The 13,496-nt window shown below is 38.1% G+C and overlaps 1 protein-coding gene and 1 long non-coding RNA gene across 2 annotated transcripts in view; one reads left to right on the forward strand and one right to left on the reverse strand.

Moving 5' to 3' along the window:
* Positions 1-13,496, forward strand: part of LOC141995935 (uncharacterized) — a 77,812-nt gene that overhangs the window by 18,282 nt on the left and 46,034 nt on the right. The gene's annotated exons all lie outside the window — the stretch shown is intronic.
* The window catches only part of GALNT3 (polypeptide N-acetylgalactosaminyltransferase 3), a 45,305-nt gene that overhangs the window by 6,689 nt on the left and 25,120 nt on the right, over positions 1-13,496 (reverse strand). The window contains exons 3-8 of the mRNA XM_074967476.1: positions 11,017-11,189; positions 9,120-9,269; positions 7,089-7,323; positions 4,896-5,013; positions 3,948-4,148; positions 124-255 (exon numbers count right to left, since the gene is read on the reverse strand). Coding sequence (XP_074823577.1) covers positions 124-255; positions 3,948-4,148; positions 4,896-5,013; positions 7,089-7,323; positions 9,120-9,269; positions 11,017-11,189 — 1,009 coding nt within the window. The remainder of the gene's footprint in view (positions 1-123; positions 256-3,947; positions 4,149-4,895; positions 5,014-7,088; positions 7,324-9,119; positions 9,270-11,016; positions 11,190-13,496) is intronic.

A 13,496-nucleotide genomic window follows, 5' to 3' on the forward strand; every position in this document is an offset into this window, starting at 1 on the left:
CAACAACTGAATTAAACTTGCTAGTACTATTTTTTATTCTACTTTAGGGTTGAAATCAGGCAAACTTTAGTGGTAGGATTATATAGTGAAACAGAAATTAACCAAAATTGGAAATACACTCACAAATCCAGATAATGGAGGATTCAGGTCTGGTACATATGCCTCAGGATAAACATTATTTAGATACCAAGTAAAATTTTTACACTGTAGCCGCTGCCTCAAATCAAGTCTTTTTGAGATGTCTCCAAATGTTCTCTGTTGGGAAAAAACACCCCAAAACAATAATAAATCAGATTTAGATAACTAATGAAGATGCCCTGGGGAGTCGCACTAAACAAGTGCTTGAGTTTAACATTTAAATCTAAAACTATAAATATCTTTTAAAAAAATACTGGGTTGAAACAGAACACAGCAATACATTTAATAATTTAATACATAAAAATTGCATCTATTTGACTTATAGAGACAAAGTACCATTGACTTCTTGCACACACTTCCAACTGCTACAGGCAGAGCAAACCCATGCTTCTTCTGAAGCAGTGCTGTAAGGGTCCTCAGTGGCAACAGGGAGCAGAGAAACATTGGCTTATTAAGGCAGACAAGTTGCTATTTAAGCAATATATAAGGCCCTTTGTTTTCAGTTTTTACTGATTTTTACTGAAAATTTCCCAAGTTGAACAAAAAGCTAGTTGGATTTTATTTTTTTAATCAAATTTTCACCTAAAATTTGGACCACATAAGTTATGAAAATACCGATTATGTTAAGAAAATCTAACACATTACATTAGGTTAACAATAAATTAGTCTAAGTGTAAATGTGAGGCTGTCAAAGTAAGGCAATGTAGTGGAAGATACACACGCATATGCAGTGCAGTTTAATGCTGTGTGTATGTACCGTCCGTGTTCTGCTTCTGTTCTGATCTGGGATACAAAACTAATGAAGGAATATATTCTATTCATTGCTAAGCAGGGCTTAGGGCTGTTGTCAATCTGCGAAGGCATATCTAGCGGGGCCTGCATGGGGTTAGTCTTGACTTGGATAATAAAGTGGAGAGCGTGCTTATAAAATCTGCAAATGACACCAAACTGGGAGGAGTTGCAAGCACTTTGAAGAACAGAATTAGAGTTCAAAATTACCTTGACAAATTGGAGAATTGGTCTGAATTCAACAAGATGAAATTCAATAAAGATAAGTGCAAAATACTTCAATTAGGAAAGAAAAATCAAATGCACAACTATAACATGGGGAATAACTGGCTAGGTCAGGGGTGAGCAAACTTTTTGGCCCAAGGCCACATTGGGGTTACGAAACGGTATGGAGGACCGGTAGGGAAGGCTGTGCCTCCCCAAACAGCCTGCCACCCGCCCCCATCCGTCCCCTCCCACTTCCAGCCCCCTGACTGCCCCCCTTAAAACCCCCCACCCATCCATCCCCCCTGCTCCTTGTCCCCTGACCACCGCCTCCCTGGGACCCCACCCCCTATCTAAGCTCCCCTGACCGCCCCGACCTCTAGCCACACCCCTGCCACTGAAAGGCCCCCCGGGACCCCTGACCCATCCAACCCCCCCACATTTTGTCCCCTGACCGCCCTCTCCTGGGACCCCTGTCCCTAACTGCCCCCCCAGGACCCCACCCCCTATCCAGCCCCCCCGCTCCCTGCCCCCCCCCACCAGGACCCCCTGGGACTCCACCCCCTATCCAAACCTCCCTGCTCCCTGTCTCCTGACCGCCCCCCTTCCCGAAACTCCGCCTCATCCAACTGCCCCCTGTCCCTGGACTGCCCCCCGGGACCTCCTGCCCCCCCTCCCCCACCCCCTTACCAGGCTGCTCAGAGCAGCAGGACAGGCTTATTGGAAAGCCTGGGAGGTGGGCGGGCACAAGCTGCACTGCTGGCGTGACTGCGGGGGAGGGGGGATAGTGGGGGAGGGGCTAGGGGGGCAAGCCTCCCCTGCCAGGAGCTATGGGGCCAGGCAAGACGGTTCCACGGGACAGGTGTGGCCCACGGGCTGTAGTTTGCCCACCCCTCGACTATGTGGTTTACATCAAGGATGAATTTGGCCCAAAGTTACTAACCATGGTTTAGTTTACAGCCTAAAAAGGTACACATGGACAAGACTCAAATCTCACACTAGATACTTTGTAATAAAACAAAATTAATAAATGTGAAAATGCATCTAAACAGATTATTCTATTTTAGATGTTTTACTGTATATTTTGATGTAGTACAGAGATTCTCAAGCTGTGATCCAGGGACCGCTGGGGTTCACAAACTAAGTCTAAGGGGTCCACGAAAGACAGACTGAAAACTGACTGAACAGAATTCAACTCTATATACAGACAACAGATTTCCAAAGGGGTCTGCACCTCCATTTGAAAATTTTTAGGGATCTGCAAATGAAAAAAGGTTGAGAATCACTGATGGAGTAGTTACAGTAGAAAACAAATTTCAATTAAGTGTCAGTGTTTCTTCTATCTCAAGGCAAAGATATTTCAGTAGCCTGATGGTTGCCTAATAAATTTCCACTGTTCAGGAACTTAGTTGTAGTTTTTCTACAAACTTTCTGTTCACAAATCATTTGCTTAACAGCAGCAGCAACAAAAGGCAGCTTTTTGAAAGTCACCAAATTTTGGGCAGTGAAACCATTTACCAGTTTCCAGCATTTTCATAAAAATACGCCAATTCTATTTTTTTTTGCTTACAAAGGGCTTTATTAATGAGCAAATGGCTGTATTAATGAGCTGTATAAATGAGCAAAAACATTTTTTGTGATGTAAAAATGGAATTATGCCATTTGGTAAAATGAAAGGCCTGCAAAAACTGTTTTTTGAAATAGATCCATTTTTTTACTTTTTATTACTCCACCAAAAGCATATTTTTGATCATCAACATTTTTCAAACAGCTCTGTGATGCGGCTTAACCCCTTCTCTAACAGGTGATAGGCGTAAGAGCCAATTAGTGCACCTGTGATTGATGGATTGATTGCCTCCTGAGCTGAGGGGGCAGATTTAGGTAAGGATCATTAGGCACCTGAATCTTATACTGAATCCAAGGAATTCAGTAGAAAGAAGACTGGACTCTTCTGTGGAGAGAAATCCACGGGACTGGGGGGGCAAAGATAGGGTTTAAGCAGGCAAGAGGCTCCACAGGGAGGAGGTTACGTTCCTGTGTGGGAGGTTCTAAGTTAGGGTAGTTAAAAGCACTTCAATGGAGTGAAAGAGGGATTAGTTCAGAAGAAAAAGGAGAAGCTGGGAGGATCTAGGAAGAAGCTAGGGGCCTGAGAACTAAAGGGAGGCTGTATTAAGCACAGAGTGTGGGGAAAAGGCACAAGGAGGCTTAGAGGTAGGAAGTGGCCCAGGGAAACAGCAGCATGTCTGAAGAAGCACAGCTAGCTGCTTCATACAGGGTCTCTGGGCCAAAAGCCAGAGTAGAGAGTGGGCCTGGTTTCCCCTAGTAGCCCCTGAGGCAGGGGCATTAAAGTGCAGTGGAAAGAATATTAAGCCCAGGGTGTGACTGAAGACTGACCCCAAAAGACAGGCTTAAGAATAACCCCAAGAGGTTTTTGGACCTAGTTACCCTGGAAGGGGACTGAACTTTATGGGACTTGGCTGGAGGACTGAGCCACAGAAGACCCAGTGAGAGGTATAACTATCTACAGGATAGGCTGGTGACAAGGATCTCTTGCAGCATTGTACTCTGACATAAAGGTGTGGTGAGTATGCAACTTTACAAGCTCTAATTATAGGACTTTAAAGAGCAAACAGAATTCAAGAGTAAGTGAAACACCTATCTTTATTTACTGGATATTTGAGCAAATAAAACATTGTCCTGCCTAGTACTTTTGATTAGAATTTCTAGAAGTCTTACATACTTTTGTCAATAAATAACTTTTGCTCACCAAAACTTTCAGTGCAGCAAGAGTGATTTCTAATACCACCACCACCTACTTGTTTCACAATTTTTGCTGCTTCTATGTTTCTCCGGTAAAATATTTCTTTATATTCATCCATCCAGACTTCTGCAAGGCGAACTTGATTACGTGTGATCACTTGAGTGCCTTTTGGAAAAGTATGGGGGCTCTTGCTGCGAAAGACATGGCCAACAACGGAGCAAGGCATGATCTCCAATTGTCCACCACATTGCCATACCTGGTGATAGTATTTTTGTATAAGTCCATTGAAGTTAGAATTTTTACAAGGTCTAAAAACAACATATACTTTACAATTTTAATGTTTCATCTTAAGCACCCAGGTAAGAGCTCTAGTTCATATAGCCGGTTTCAGAGTAACAGCCGTGTTAGTCTGTATTCGCAAAAAGAAAAGAAGTACTTGTGGCACCTTAGAGACTAACCAATTTATTTGAGCATAAGCTTTCGTGAGCTACAACTCACTTCATCAGATGCATACTGTGGAAAGTACAGAAGATCTTTTTATACACACAAAGCATGAAAAAATGGGTGTTTACCACTATAGAACACCCATTTTTTCATGCTTTGTGTATATAAAAAGATCTTCTGTACTTTCCACAGTATGCATCCGATGAAGTGAGCTGTAGCTCACGAAAGCTTATGCTCAAATAAATTGGTTAGTCTCTAAGGTGCCACAAGTACTCCTTTTCTTTTAGTTCATCTAGCGTTAGAAAATGGGGTTTGTTAATCAAAATTCAAATCCATAGGTGAATGTTGGAAGCATAAATTTTGAATATCAAATCCAAATACACTTTATTACTATAGTGACCAAGCCTATTATTTATTCTATTATTTTCTGCCCATAGATTACTGATAGCTCAGTCTTCATGTTCTTTCAATCCATGACCTCTCTGGTGAATCAGTCAACTAGGGGGACACATTTACTGGACTGACGTAAGGCCAGACATAGGATTATATCTAAACTTACTCTGAAAGACATTTCTATATTTTCTCCTCCCCATATTTCCATTTCTTCATCATAGCTTCCAATATATTCAAAATAGTCTTTCGATATTGAAAAAAGACCTCCAGCAAAAGTAGGAGTTCTGCAAAAAGAAAAACCATTAAGTAAGTTACTGATGCAAGGTTTAAACTGGCTGAAGGGCTTCTCTACCAGGGGAGCTTCACTAGCATAATTATACCACTGCAGTTATAGTAGTGTAACTCCCTGTGTGGATATGCTGATTCCAGAACAAACTAAACTGGAAAAAGGCACTCTTATGCCAGAATAAGAGTTCATACAAGGAGTTATGCTAGAATAACTATAGCTGCATATCTATATCAATACATTTTCCTATGTAGACAGGTCATTAGTAAACGTTATGCATTTTTCCATCCCTGTAAGTAACTAAACTATCTTGGCAGCACCTTGTGATCCAATGAGCAGACAAAAAGTTGCTGAAAGGGCGGAGGGCATCAGTAAAGATGTCTGGCCTCTTTCCAATGTATTGAGATCAACCACTATGTGTGTTATTCCATACTGGTGCTCAGCCTAAAGCCTGGCCAGATATGACTGTTCACTACCATGATACTAAGCACCCCAGCTGTTCTGGAATTTGGGGGAGATTCACCTTTCTCTGTGGGTATTCTTCTAGCAGAATTCAGTTATATGGTCTCTGAGAAGGATTGCTCAGAAAAATTTCTTAAACCGTACTAAAAAGGGTCCATTTGCCCATTTGCCATCTTCTCAGTGATCCTTAACATTTTAATTCTGGCTTTATTCTCAAGGGTGCAACATCAGTTCAGTGTCACTCTGCGAAAGATGTAAGAAAAATAGTCTTATGCAGATGTGGAACTTCCTGGATCAGTAGCCATAAATAACTTTTAGGCTATTTCCCTCATCAGTTTAAGCGATTCTTGAAGTATATCAAAGCATTTGTGTAGCATGTCAACTTTTATTTACAAAACCTTTTGAAAGTCAAAAAAGACTTTCTAAATATAGAAATTACTATTATGGACATAGTAGTCGATAGATATCTGCCATCTTTGTAAGATGATGAGCAGCACACACAACAAGCTTGTTTTCTCAGTTTGGACATTTTAACAAACTTGCCACCATCCATAAAGTCCCCACTTAGGGTTTTTTTATTTTTAATTCTTGAAGCATTTCAAGATGTGAAATATGAATAAACAGAAAAAGCTGATGCCCAGGCAACAGAGCTAATGAAAAGTATGTATTTCCTCCCCCCCAATCTCCCCCTACACTTTTTCAATGCACCTATCATTCAAGTCTATTATACGTTCAAGATGCAAGATACAAAACGCTATAAATAGGCATATAATAATTAGTCATTACTAATGAGTTATGACAGACAAGAGATCAAGAGTTCTTTAAGATATCAGGATGGATGGCACTTAAACAAACCAATGCAATGAACTTTAGAACTAAACACCAGAAAAAGAGAGAGAGAAAACAGAAAATGTGCTTGCATTCCAGGAAAATTGGTTTCACTCCACCCACATTTATACACTATTAGTCCTCCTTTGTCTAGTTTTTCTGGTAACATACATGGGATGGTTCTGCTATATTTTTGTTACCTTGCTGTGAAACAGTACTATGCCCCAGTATGAGTTTAAATAAGTGCCTGACAATGAGACAGTTTCAACCAGTATACTTTATGGAGACTGTGTCTACGCTAGCATTTTTTCTCTCCGAAATTTCTTGTAGCTGCAGATCCACTATTGGGAGTGCTAGCATAGACAGGCTACGGGTATTCTAACCACCACATTATCTAACTCCATTCAAAATGGAATTAGATGATGTAGTAGTTAAAAATTTAACTGATAGAAATGCTCCTGTAGACAGACTAACACTGCTTCCCCTGCTGGAAGCAATTATGGGAAATTATGAACAAAATCTAGGGGAGAAAGACAATGTGTTTATATTTATATTTTAAAGTTGTTTGTAAAAATTTGACTTGTAAAAAAATAAAATCTAGAGAAAATATTTCAGTAAGTGAAAGAGCTCAAATCATAAGACATTAAGACTTCTGATTCCAGTGCTGCTATTCCCATCCTCAGGCAAAGAAGTGCTTTGTTCAGAAGTTGCTAATTAGAATTTTAGCAGCAAACAATTTGCAAAGTGAAGAATTTCAAATATTCTACGAGCTCAACTGTTTACCTAATTGGATAGGTTTCATCTTTTCTTCTTCTATTTTCATGTTCAGGAAGAGATTCCCATCCAAATGATAAACTCCAGTCAAAATTTCCTCTGTTATGGTTATGTCCATAAGGAGAAGGCTTGCTGAATTCAAAAGTATTAAGATCTATGGATGCAATGTCAGGGCTTACAACAGCAGTGTAGTTCTCAGCTATTCGTGCCAACAATGGCTCTAACCAGCCATAAAAACATTCACCTACGGGGATGAGGGGGAGGGGGAGGAGAGAAAAGAATTAATTAAATGAAGCACTGGAATTTTTCTTCACAATGAAAGTATAATTAAGGGACTATTACTGAACAGAGTCATGTTTTGTAGAATCCACACTTTTTTTTCTTTAAAAGATTAAATGTTAGCTTAGAGGCACCTAAGTGGACCTTGCTGAGTGGACTTAGATTCTGGCATAAGTGATCATGTGTCTGAATAAAAAAAAAACAAGTGCTGGCATTAAAAAAAAAAATAATAATAATAAATTAGCAAAACAAACTTTTACTAAAAAAAGGGACCAGGAGGAGGAGAGACTGAAGTGAAGATTGGGCTAGGCCCTGGGATGACAACAAGCATGAAAAAGAGACACAGTGAAAGATAGTCTGCAATCAAAGAGCTAAGACTGAAGATAATTAATGAAAGATTCAGCCCTATAAATTGTGACTTCAAGTGTGAAGTGAATCCAAAAATTTTATTTCGAACATACAATTCTAAGTAATTGAGAAACAAAATATACTTTTAAGCATTTTGGAATGATTTTCCATAGCAATAATTTTAGAATTTGTACTGTTTCATGAACATGAAAATACTTGGTAAATAATTCTTGACTATGCTAGAAATTGTTTTTAAAAAGATTTTCCTACTCTTGCACCAAATTTCACTAGTATGATCTAGCTGACTAATGTTATTAATGTGACTATTTATGACTAATGTTATTAATGTGACTATTTAAAAAGTAAGTGTTGGTTAGTGCTTTCCTAATAGTTGACAGTTTAAATGGGAAGAGAGCCTTAAATGTAAGGCAACATAAACTGATCATCATATATGAAAGTTTGTCAATGTTAAAATTTATAAATTACTTACTCACCATATAGCTGCTCATGGCCTTTCAAATTCGTGAAACTCGCACAGCCATGGATCTCTCAGTTTTAGCAAGACCACAAATCAATTCACAGCAGTAGTAGGCTGTGCTATAAGTGGTCGATGGTATCCAAGATCCACAAGAAGTTCCTGCTCAGCTACCACCAACTGCCTACAACCTTGCTGCTTCCTCTGATGAGATACCACTAGGTTTGCCAACTCTCCAGGATTGTCCTGGAGTCCCCAGGAATTAAAGATTAATCTTTAATTAAAAGATAATGTCATGCAATGAAACCTTCAGGAATTCATCCAACCAAAGTTGGTAACCCTAGTTACCACTGGAGCCTAGGGTTCCAGGGAGAGTTAGCTCCGCAGTATGAGAGCTCTAGTGAACTAGCATGGACCAATAGCAAGAGACTCCTGGGTTCAATCCCAGCTCAGATACTGACACCCTCTTACGCTAATCACTTAATCTCTCTCTGAAACTATTTCTATATATGTACAATAAGAATAACTGTACTTAGCTACTGCACAGGAAGGTTATGACAATTAATGTATGTTTATAAAGCACTCAAATGCTATGGTTCAGAATGCACATGCAAACCCTCCAGAGCCTATGCTCCCCATTTCCTCGTACCAACTCCAAGCGGAGTTAGACAGTTTTTTTCTAAATTTTGTCAACTCTTTATAGTCCCTGGCACAAGCAACTAAACATTTCTTCTAGACAGCATTGCATTAACTTTAGCCACGCTTATTTTATATTAAAAGGTAAATTTGGCAAAGTTTACATTTCTAACACTGAGAAGGAAATTAAAACAAAGTAAAATTTAAAATGATGGTTTATAAAATGAACACAATACAGTTTCCTAAATATCTTATATTTTAACTACTACTATAGATCATACACATAGCACAGATGTACTTACAATGTGCATCCAAAAAAGTAAGCGTCTCTCCTGTTGCTACTGAAGCTCCTAATAATCGTGCTGTGATTAGACCTTTTCTTTCCTTTTGTCGGACTACCTTAACTATTTGAAATTGTTTCATGTATTCATCTAGTTTATCATGCAAGTATTCTGAAAAGACAAATCAATTTCAGAGTATTCAGTAGAAACCCATTGCCTGAAATTCCTTTGATTTTTTTTCTTTAACTGTCAATGATCAACTTTGCATGTTAGTATGTTAAAATACAAATTTTGAAAAGGTTAAATTCTGCTGAGTAGCCTATGATTAAACATTTTTGGAATTTGAGGTTCATAAAATATGTATTTGAAGAGAAACCATCCCAATTTTTAAAGCTTTAAAAGATTAAAACAATAGGTACCATTTCATTTAGATGAGTCTAAAATAAAATCAGTATTTCTGTCACAGGTAGACACAATAGTAATAAAATTGAATGCAGGCTATGTGATTATTAAGATTCTATAGTAGGCATCAAAAGCCAATGTAAGTGTATGCAAGTCCAAATAAAATACATTTTAAAGGATTTTGCAATGTGGAAGCAAGACTTTAAAAAAAAAAAATAGAACAAAACTGAATTCACCTCTGGCAGGAGTGACTTCTACTAAAGAGCCGTTAAAAAGCAGTTCCTGTTGGTCATTACTGATTCTACTTTACAAAAAAATGATAAAAGCATTCACAGTGCAAGGGACATTTCCAATAGGCCTGCATTTTGCATTTGTATCACTTAAGCACTCAAAACCCTAATGTTGCAAGCAAACTGAGTAATTGTGCACCTAGCCACCCAAATTACATACACAAATACACGTAAGTGCAGGTTTTGCATGTACATATGGGTACATGTGCACATCTTGCAGGCATAAACAATCAAGAGCTACAATGTTTACTTACAGTAGGAGCTCTAAATATACAGATGGGTAAAGACCTTTAAGAAGATTTATTTCCCTCTCAGGTTTAATTTTGCTTTTAAGTTTTTGTATCTTCTCACTTCCATATTAATATTAAGTGGCCTTCTGCTTCTGAATGCACCTTATATCCAAATTTGTTGATATTCCAAATACGCAGACTTGCAAACAACCATAGGTGCATTGATCTGAATGTGTGTTCTTTCAGAAGTCTGCCTTGGTATCTCAGTGTATGCAAGTTTGTAAAACTGGCTTTGTAATCATCCAAAGTATATCCACCTGTGATTATTTAGACAATTACCTAGAGCTCCACCTTTTAATACGCAATCATTTAGTACTTTTTTTTTATTTTGTGGGAAAGAAAGTTTCTTCTCATATTGTCCCTTATCTTCAAACACTTTAATGAGACCATTTACAGGCCTAAAGAGGGACACATGTATAAATGTTTGCAGATCATTGTAAACATTGCCTATAATAATAGGTTAGTAGTAGGTTGCTTTATCCTAGGACTCCTTGTTCTACAAAGCGCAATATAACTTGGTTCCCCAAGGGTTACCATGGTCACTAATCACAGTGGCACTGTTACGCAATTTAAACTGTAAAAAACCATTTAAAATATATAAACTGTGTGTTACGGAGGTATAAACTTAGAACATTGGGATGAATAGACAAGAAATCCATATTTGCCAAATAGAGTTAGAAAATACAAGGTTTTTCTCCCTTCTGTTTTTATCTTGCATGAGAGTATTAAAACTAAGTAAGTAAATTTAATTATACACACACACACACACACACGTTTACAAACTTAAACACACACTAAGCAAAGAGATAACTGTCTCTCTCATGCTTTCTAACCATTAATGATGCAAAACATATCACTGACTGACTAATCACAGGTGTAATCTTAACATGGATTAATTAGAAAAGTAAGATTTAAAAAAAAAATTTTTTTTCTTACCATCTACACTGGCATCATCCACCAAAATAACTTCTTTGAGGAGTATGGCAGGGGAAGTATACATCACACTGTGTACAGTTCTTAGCAGAGTAGACCATGCTTCATTGTGAAAAACTATTATGATACTTGTAGTAGGCAGTGATGGGCAACGTTTAAATTTTTGCTCAATACATCTAAAGATTAAAAGAAGTTTTAGACTTTATATAAAATTTAATCTGAACTCTAATTCAATCTTTAAAAAACCACCCTTTTTGTAACAGAGAAATTACTGACATTTTATTTTTTCCCTCTTATAATTTCTAGTTCCATAAGCGTTGGAGAATAAAGAAATGGAAAGTGTCATACAGCATCTCAAATAAAATTCTTGATGGCCAATTCTTAATACCTCATGAATGTCTATTTGGGCAATGAAGTCACTTCTGATCCCAGGAATGTCAAGTTCCTTTGAAGTAGAGTCCAGTTTTCCTCTCGGATACAACCATATATCACCCATGGAAGTCAATAGGAATTGTGCATGCAGGTTTTGGCTCATCCAGTTTCTATTAGGTATTATTATTACTTACTAATCACTGAAGTGAGCATTATAGATTTAAGGGGACATTCAATAAACTGGAAGGTGGCATATTCAAAGACAATACTTTCTGGAATGCAGTCACTCAGACTGTGGAAGAAGTCATTGCTACAAGATGTCATTGAGTCCAAGAGCTTAAAAGGGTATAGCATAATAAGAATATCCAGAGTTATAATAGTAAATACTGGAAGTGAAAGGAGAGGAAAAGTCAAATGTTTTGGAGGGAATTTACACTCTCCTTCATAACCAGGCTCTAACTACTAAGGATTAGGAGAAGACTTTCCTTGGGGGAATTGTTGATAACTGCACCTATACCTGCATACCAAATGATTTCTTGAACCTTCCTCTGAAGCATTTAGTACTGGCCGCTGTTGGAGACAGACTTCTGGACTACACAAACTACTGGTCTGAGCCAGTACAGCATTTCTATGTTCCTAAAAATCTGGGCTGTCTACATGACATTACGGACAAGATGTCTTAACAAGTCAAGGCTAATATTAAAGTTCATGTGTATAATATCCAGAAAGAAACTATCTTCATCTAAAAGATATAGTTTCTTAACTCCTAATTTCAAAACAATACACCCACAAATAAAGCCACATAACAGTCAACATCTCAGCAACAAAACAAAAAAGAAAAACTTTTAATTTGGTCTTTTACCCAATAAAAATGTTTGTATTGAAATAAGAATGGTCTGGGGCTGAAAATTACCAAACTGGAAGCTAGATATGGGTTCATTCCTGCCTGTGCCACTTATGTAGCCTGTATTTCAGCATCCCCAGCTGTAATCTGTAAGTCTGTTTAGTTCATAGGGGAGATAAAGTATGCATTGACATTTTAAAGTTCTTTAAGATACTTAAATGGAATTGTGTACAAGTGCAAAGCAGGAGCACAAGTCCCAGATCTGCTGGCCTACAACATTTGAGGGTTCGGTGTACCCAGCAGACAACTCCCAATGATGTAAGGGAAGAAAAGATTATGTTGCATGGTTTACCCATGACTGGGAGGATTGAGGAGAAACAGGAGGAGAGGGCAGAAGCTACGTAACTTCTGGACAACGGAGAAGAGGAACTACAAGGAAAAGGAAGCTGCAAAATCCTTTCATGCTCCAGTCTAAAATAAAAAACCCAAAAAATCAGTTCTACTACTACTTGCTTGAGAGGAAAGAAAGGTGGGTGGCAGCTATTAGGCAGCCAGGTGGAACAGCACAACTTCATTTTTGCCACGCATACACATCGCATCTGCATCTGAAAAAACATGCCTCAAAGACCATGTAAATGGAGGTCTTAAAACTTCATGAGAACAGATATAAACATTTCAGAATGGTTCACCAAGCAACACAGAAAACAATTTAAAGCTTTATTTTTCCTGTGTTTAGTTATTACATATCAGCCAGATAATTCTTTTTGTTCTAAACACCAGCTGCTTCCCAATATGTATGCCATATAGATACTATAATTACCTATCAAGTAGGAGCATAAAGGTTAGGGTCTTCCTGTATGTAAAAAAATGCAATCTCTTTGACTTTTGCCTTAGAGCTTTAATGTCTAGTTTAAAAAAAGTGGGGGGGAGGGGTCATGGTTATTACAACTACCTCGACTAAGTCTTATTTTCAGATTTTTTTTTTCCAACAAAAGGATTGGTCTTTAGAATTTTTTAACATTATGGCATTTCAAATATACTTCTTTGACTGCCAGTAAAAGTACCAACGTTTTCCATGAATTGTGTAACAATGATAAAGTGCACCAGGAAGTGGACTGAGATAACTAATTCATTTCACGTAGGCTACTAGCCACTAATCAGTTGAGGACAGCTTTCAACTACTGTCATCTTGGGCATGATTATAACTAGTGACCCAAATGAGAAAGAATCCCTATCTTATTACCAATTCCCCAAATCCCTACAAATG

This window comes from Natator depressus, chromosome 11 (assembly GCF_965152275.1).
Source record: "Natator depressus isolate rNatDep1 chromosome 11, rNatDep2.hap1, whole genome shotgun sequence".
Classification (NCBI taxonomy): domain Eukaryota; kingdom Metazoa; phylum Chordata; order Testudines; family Cheloniidae; genus Natator; species Natator depressus.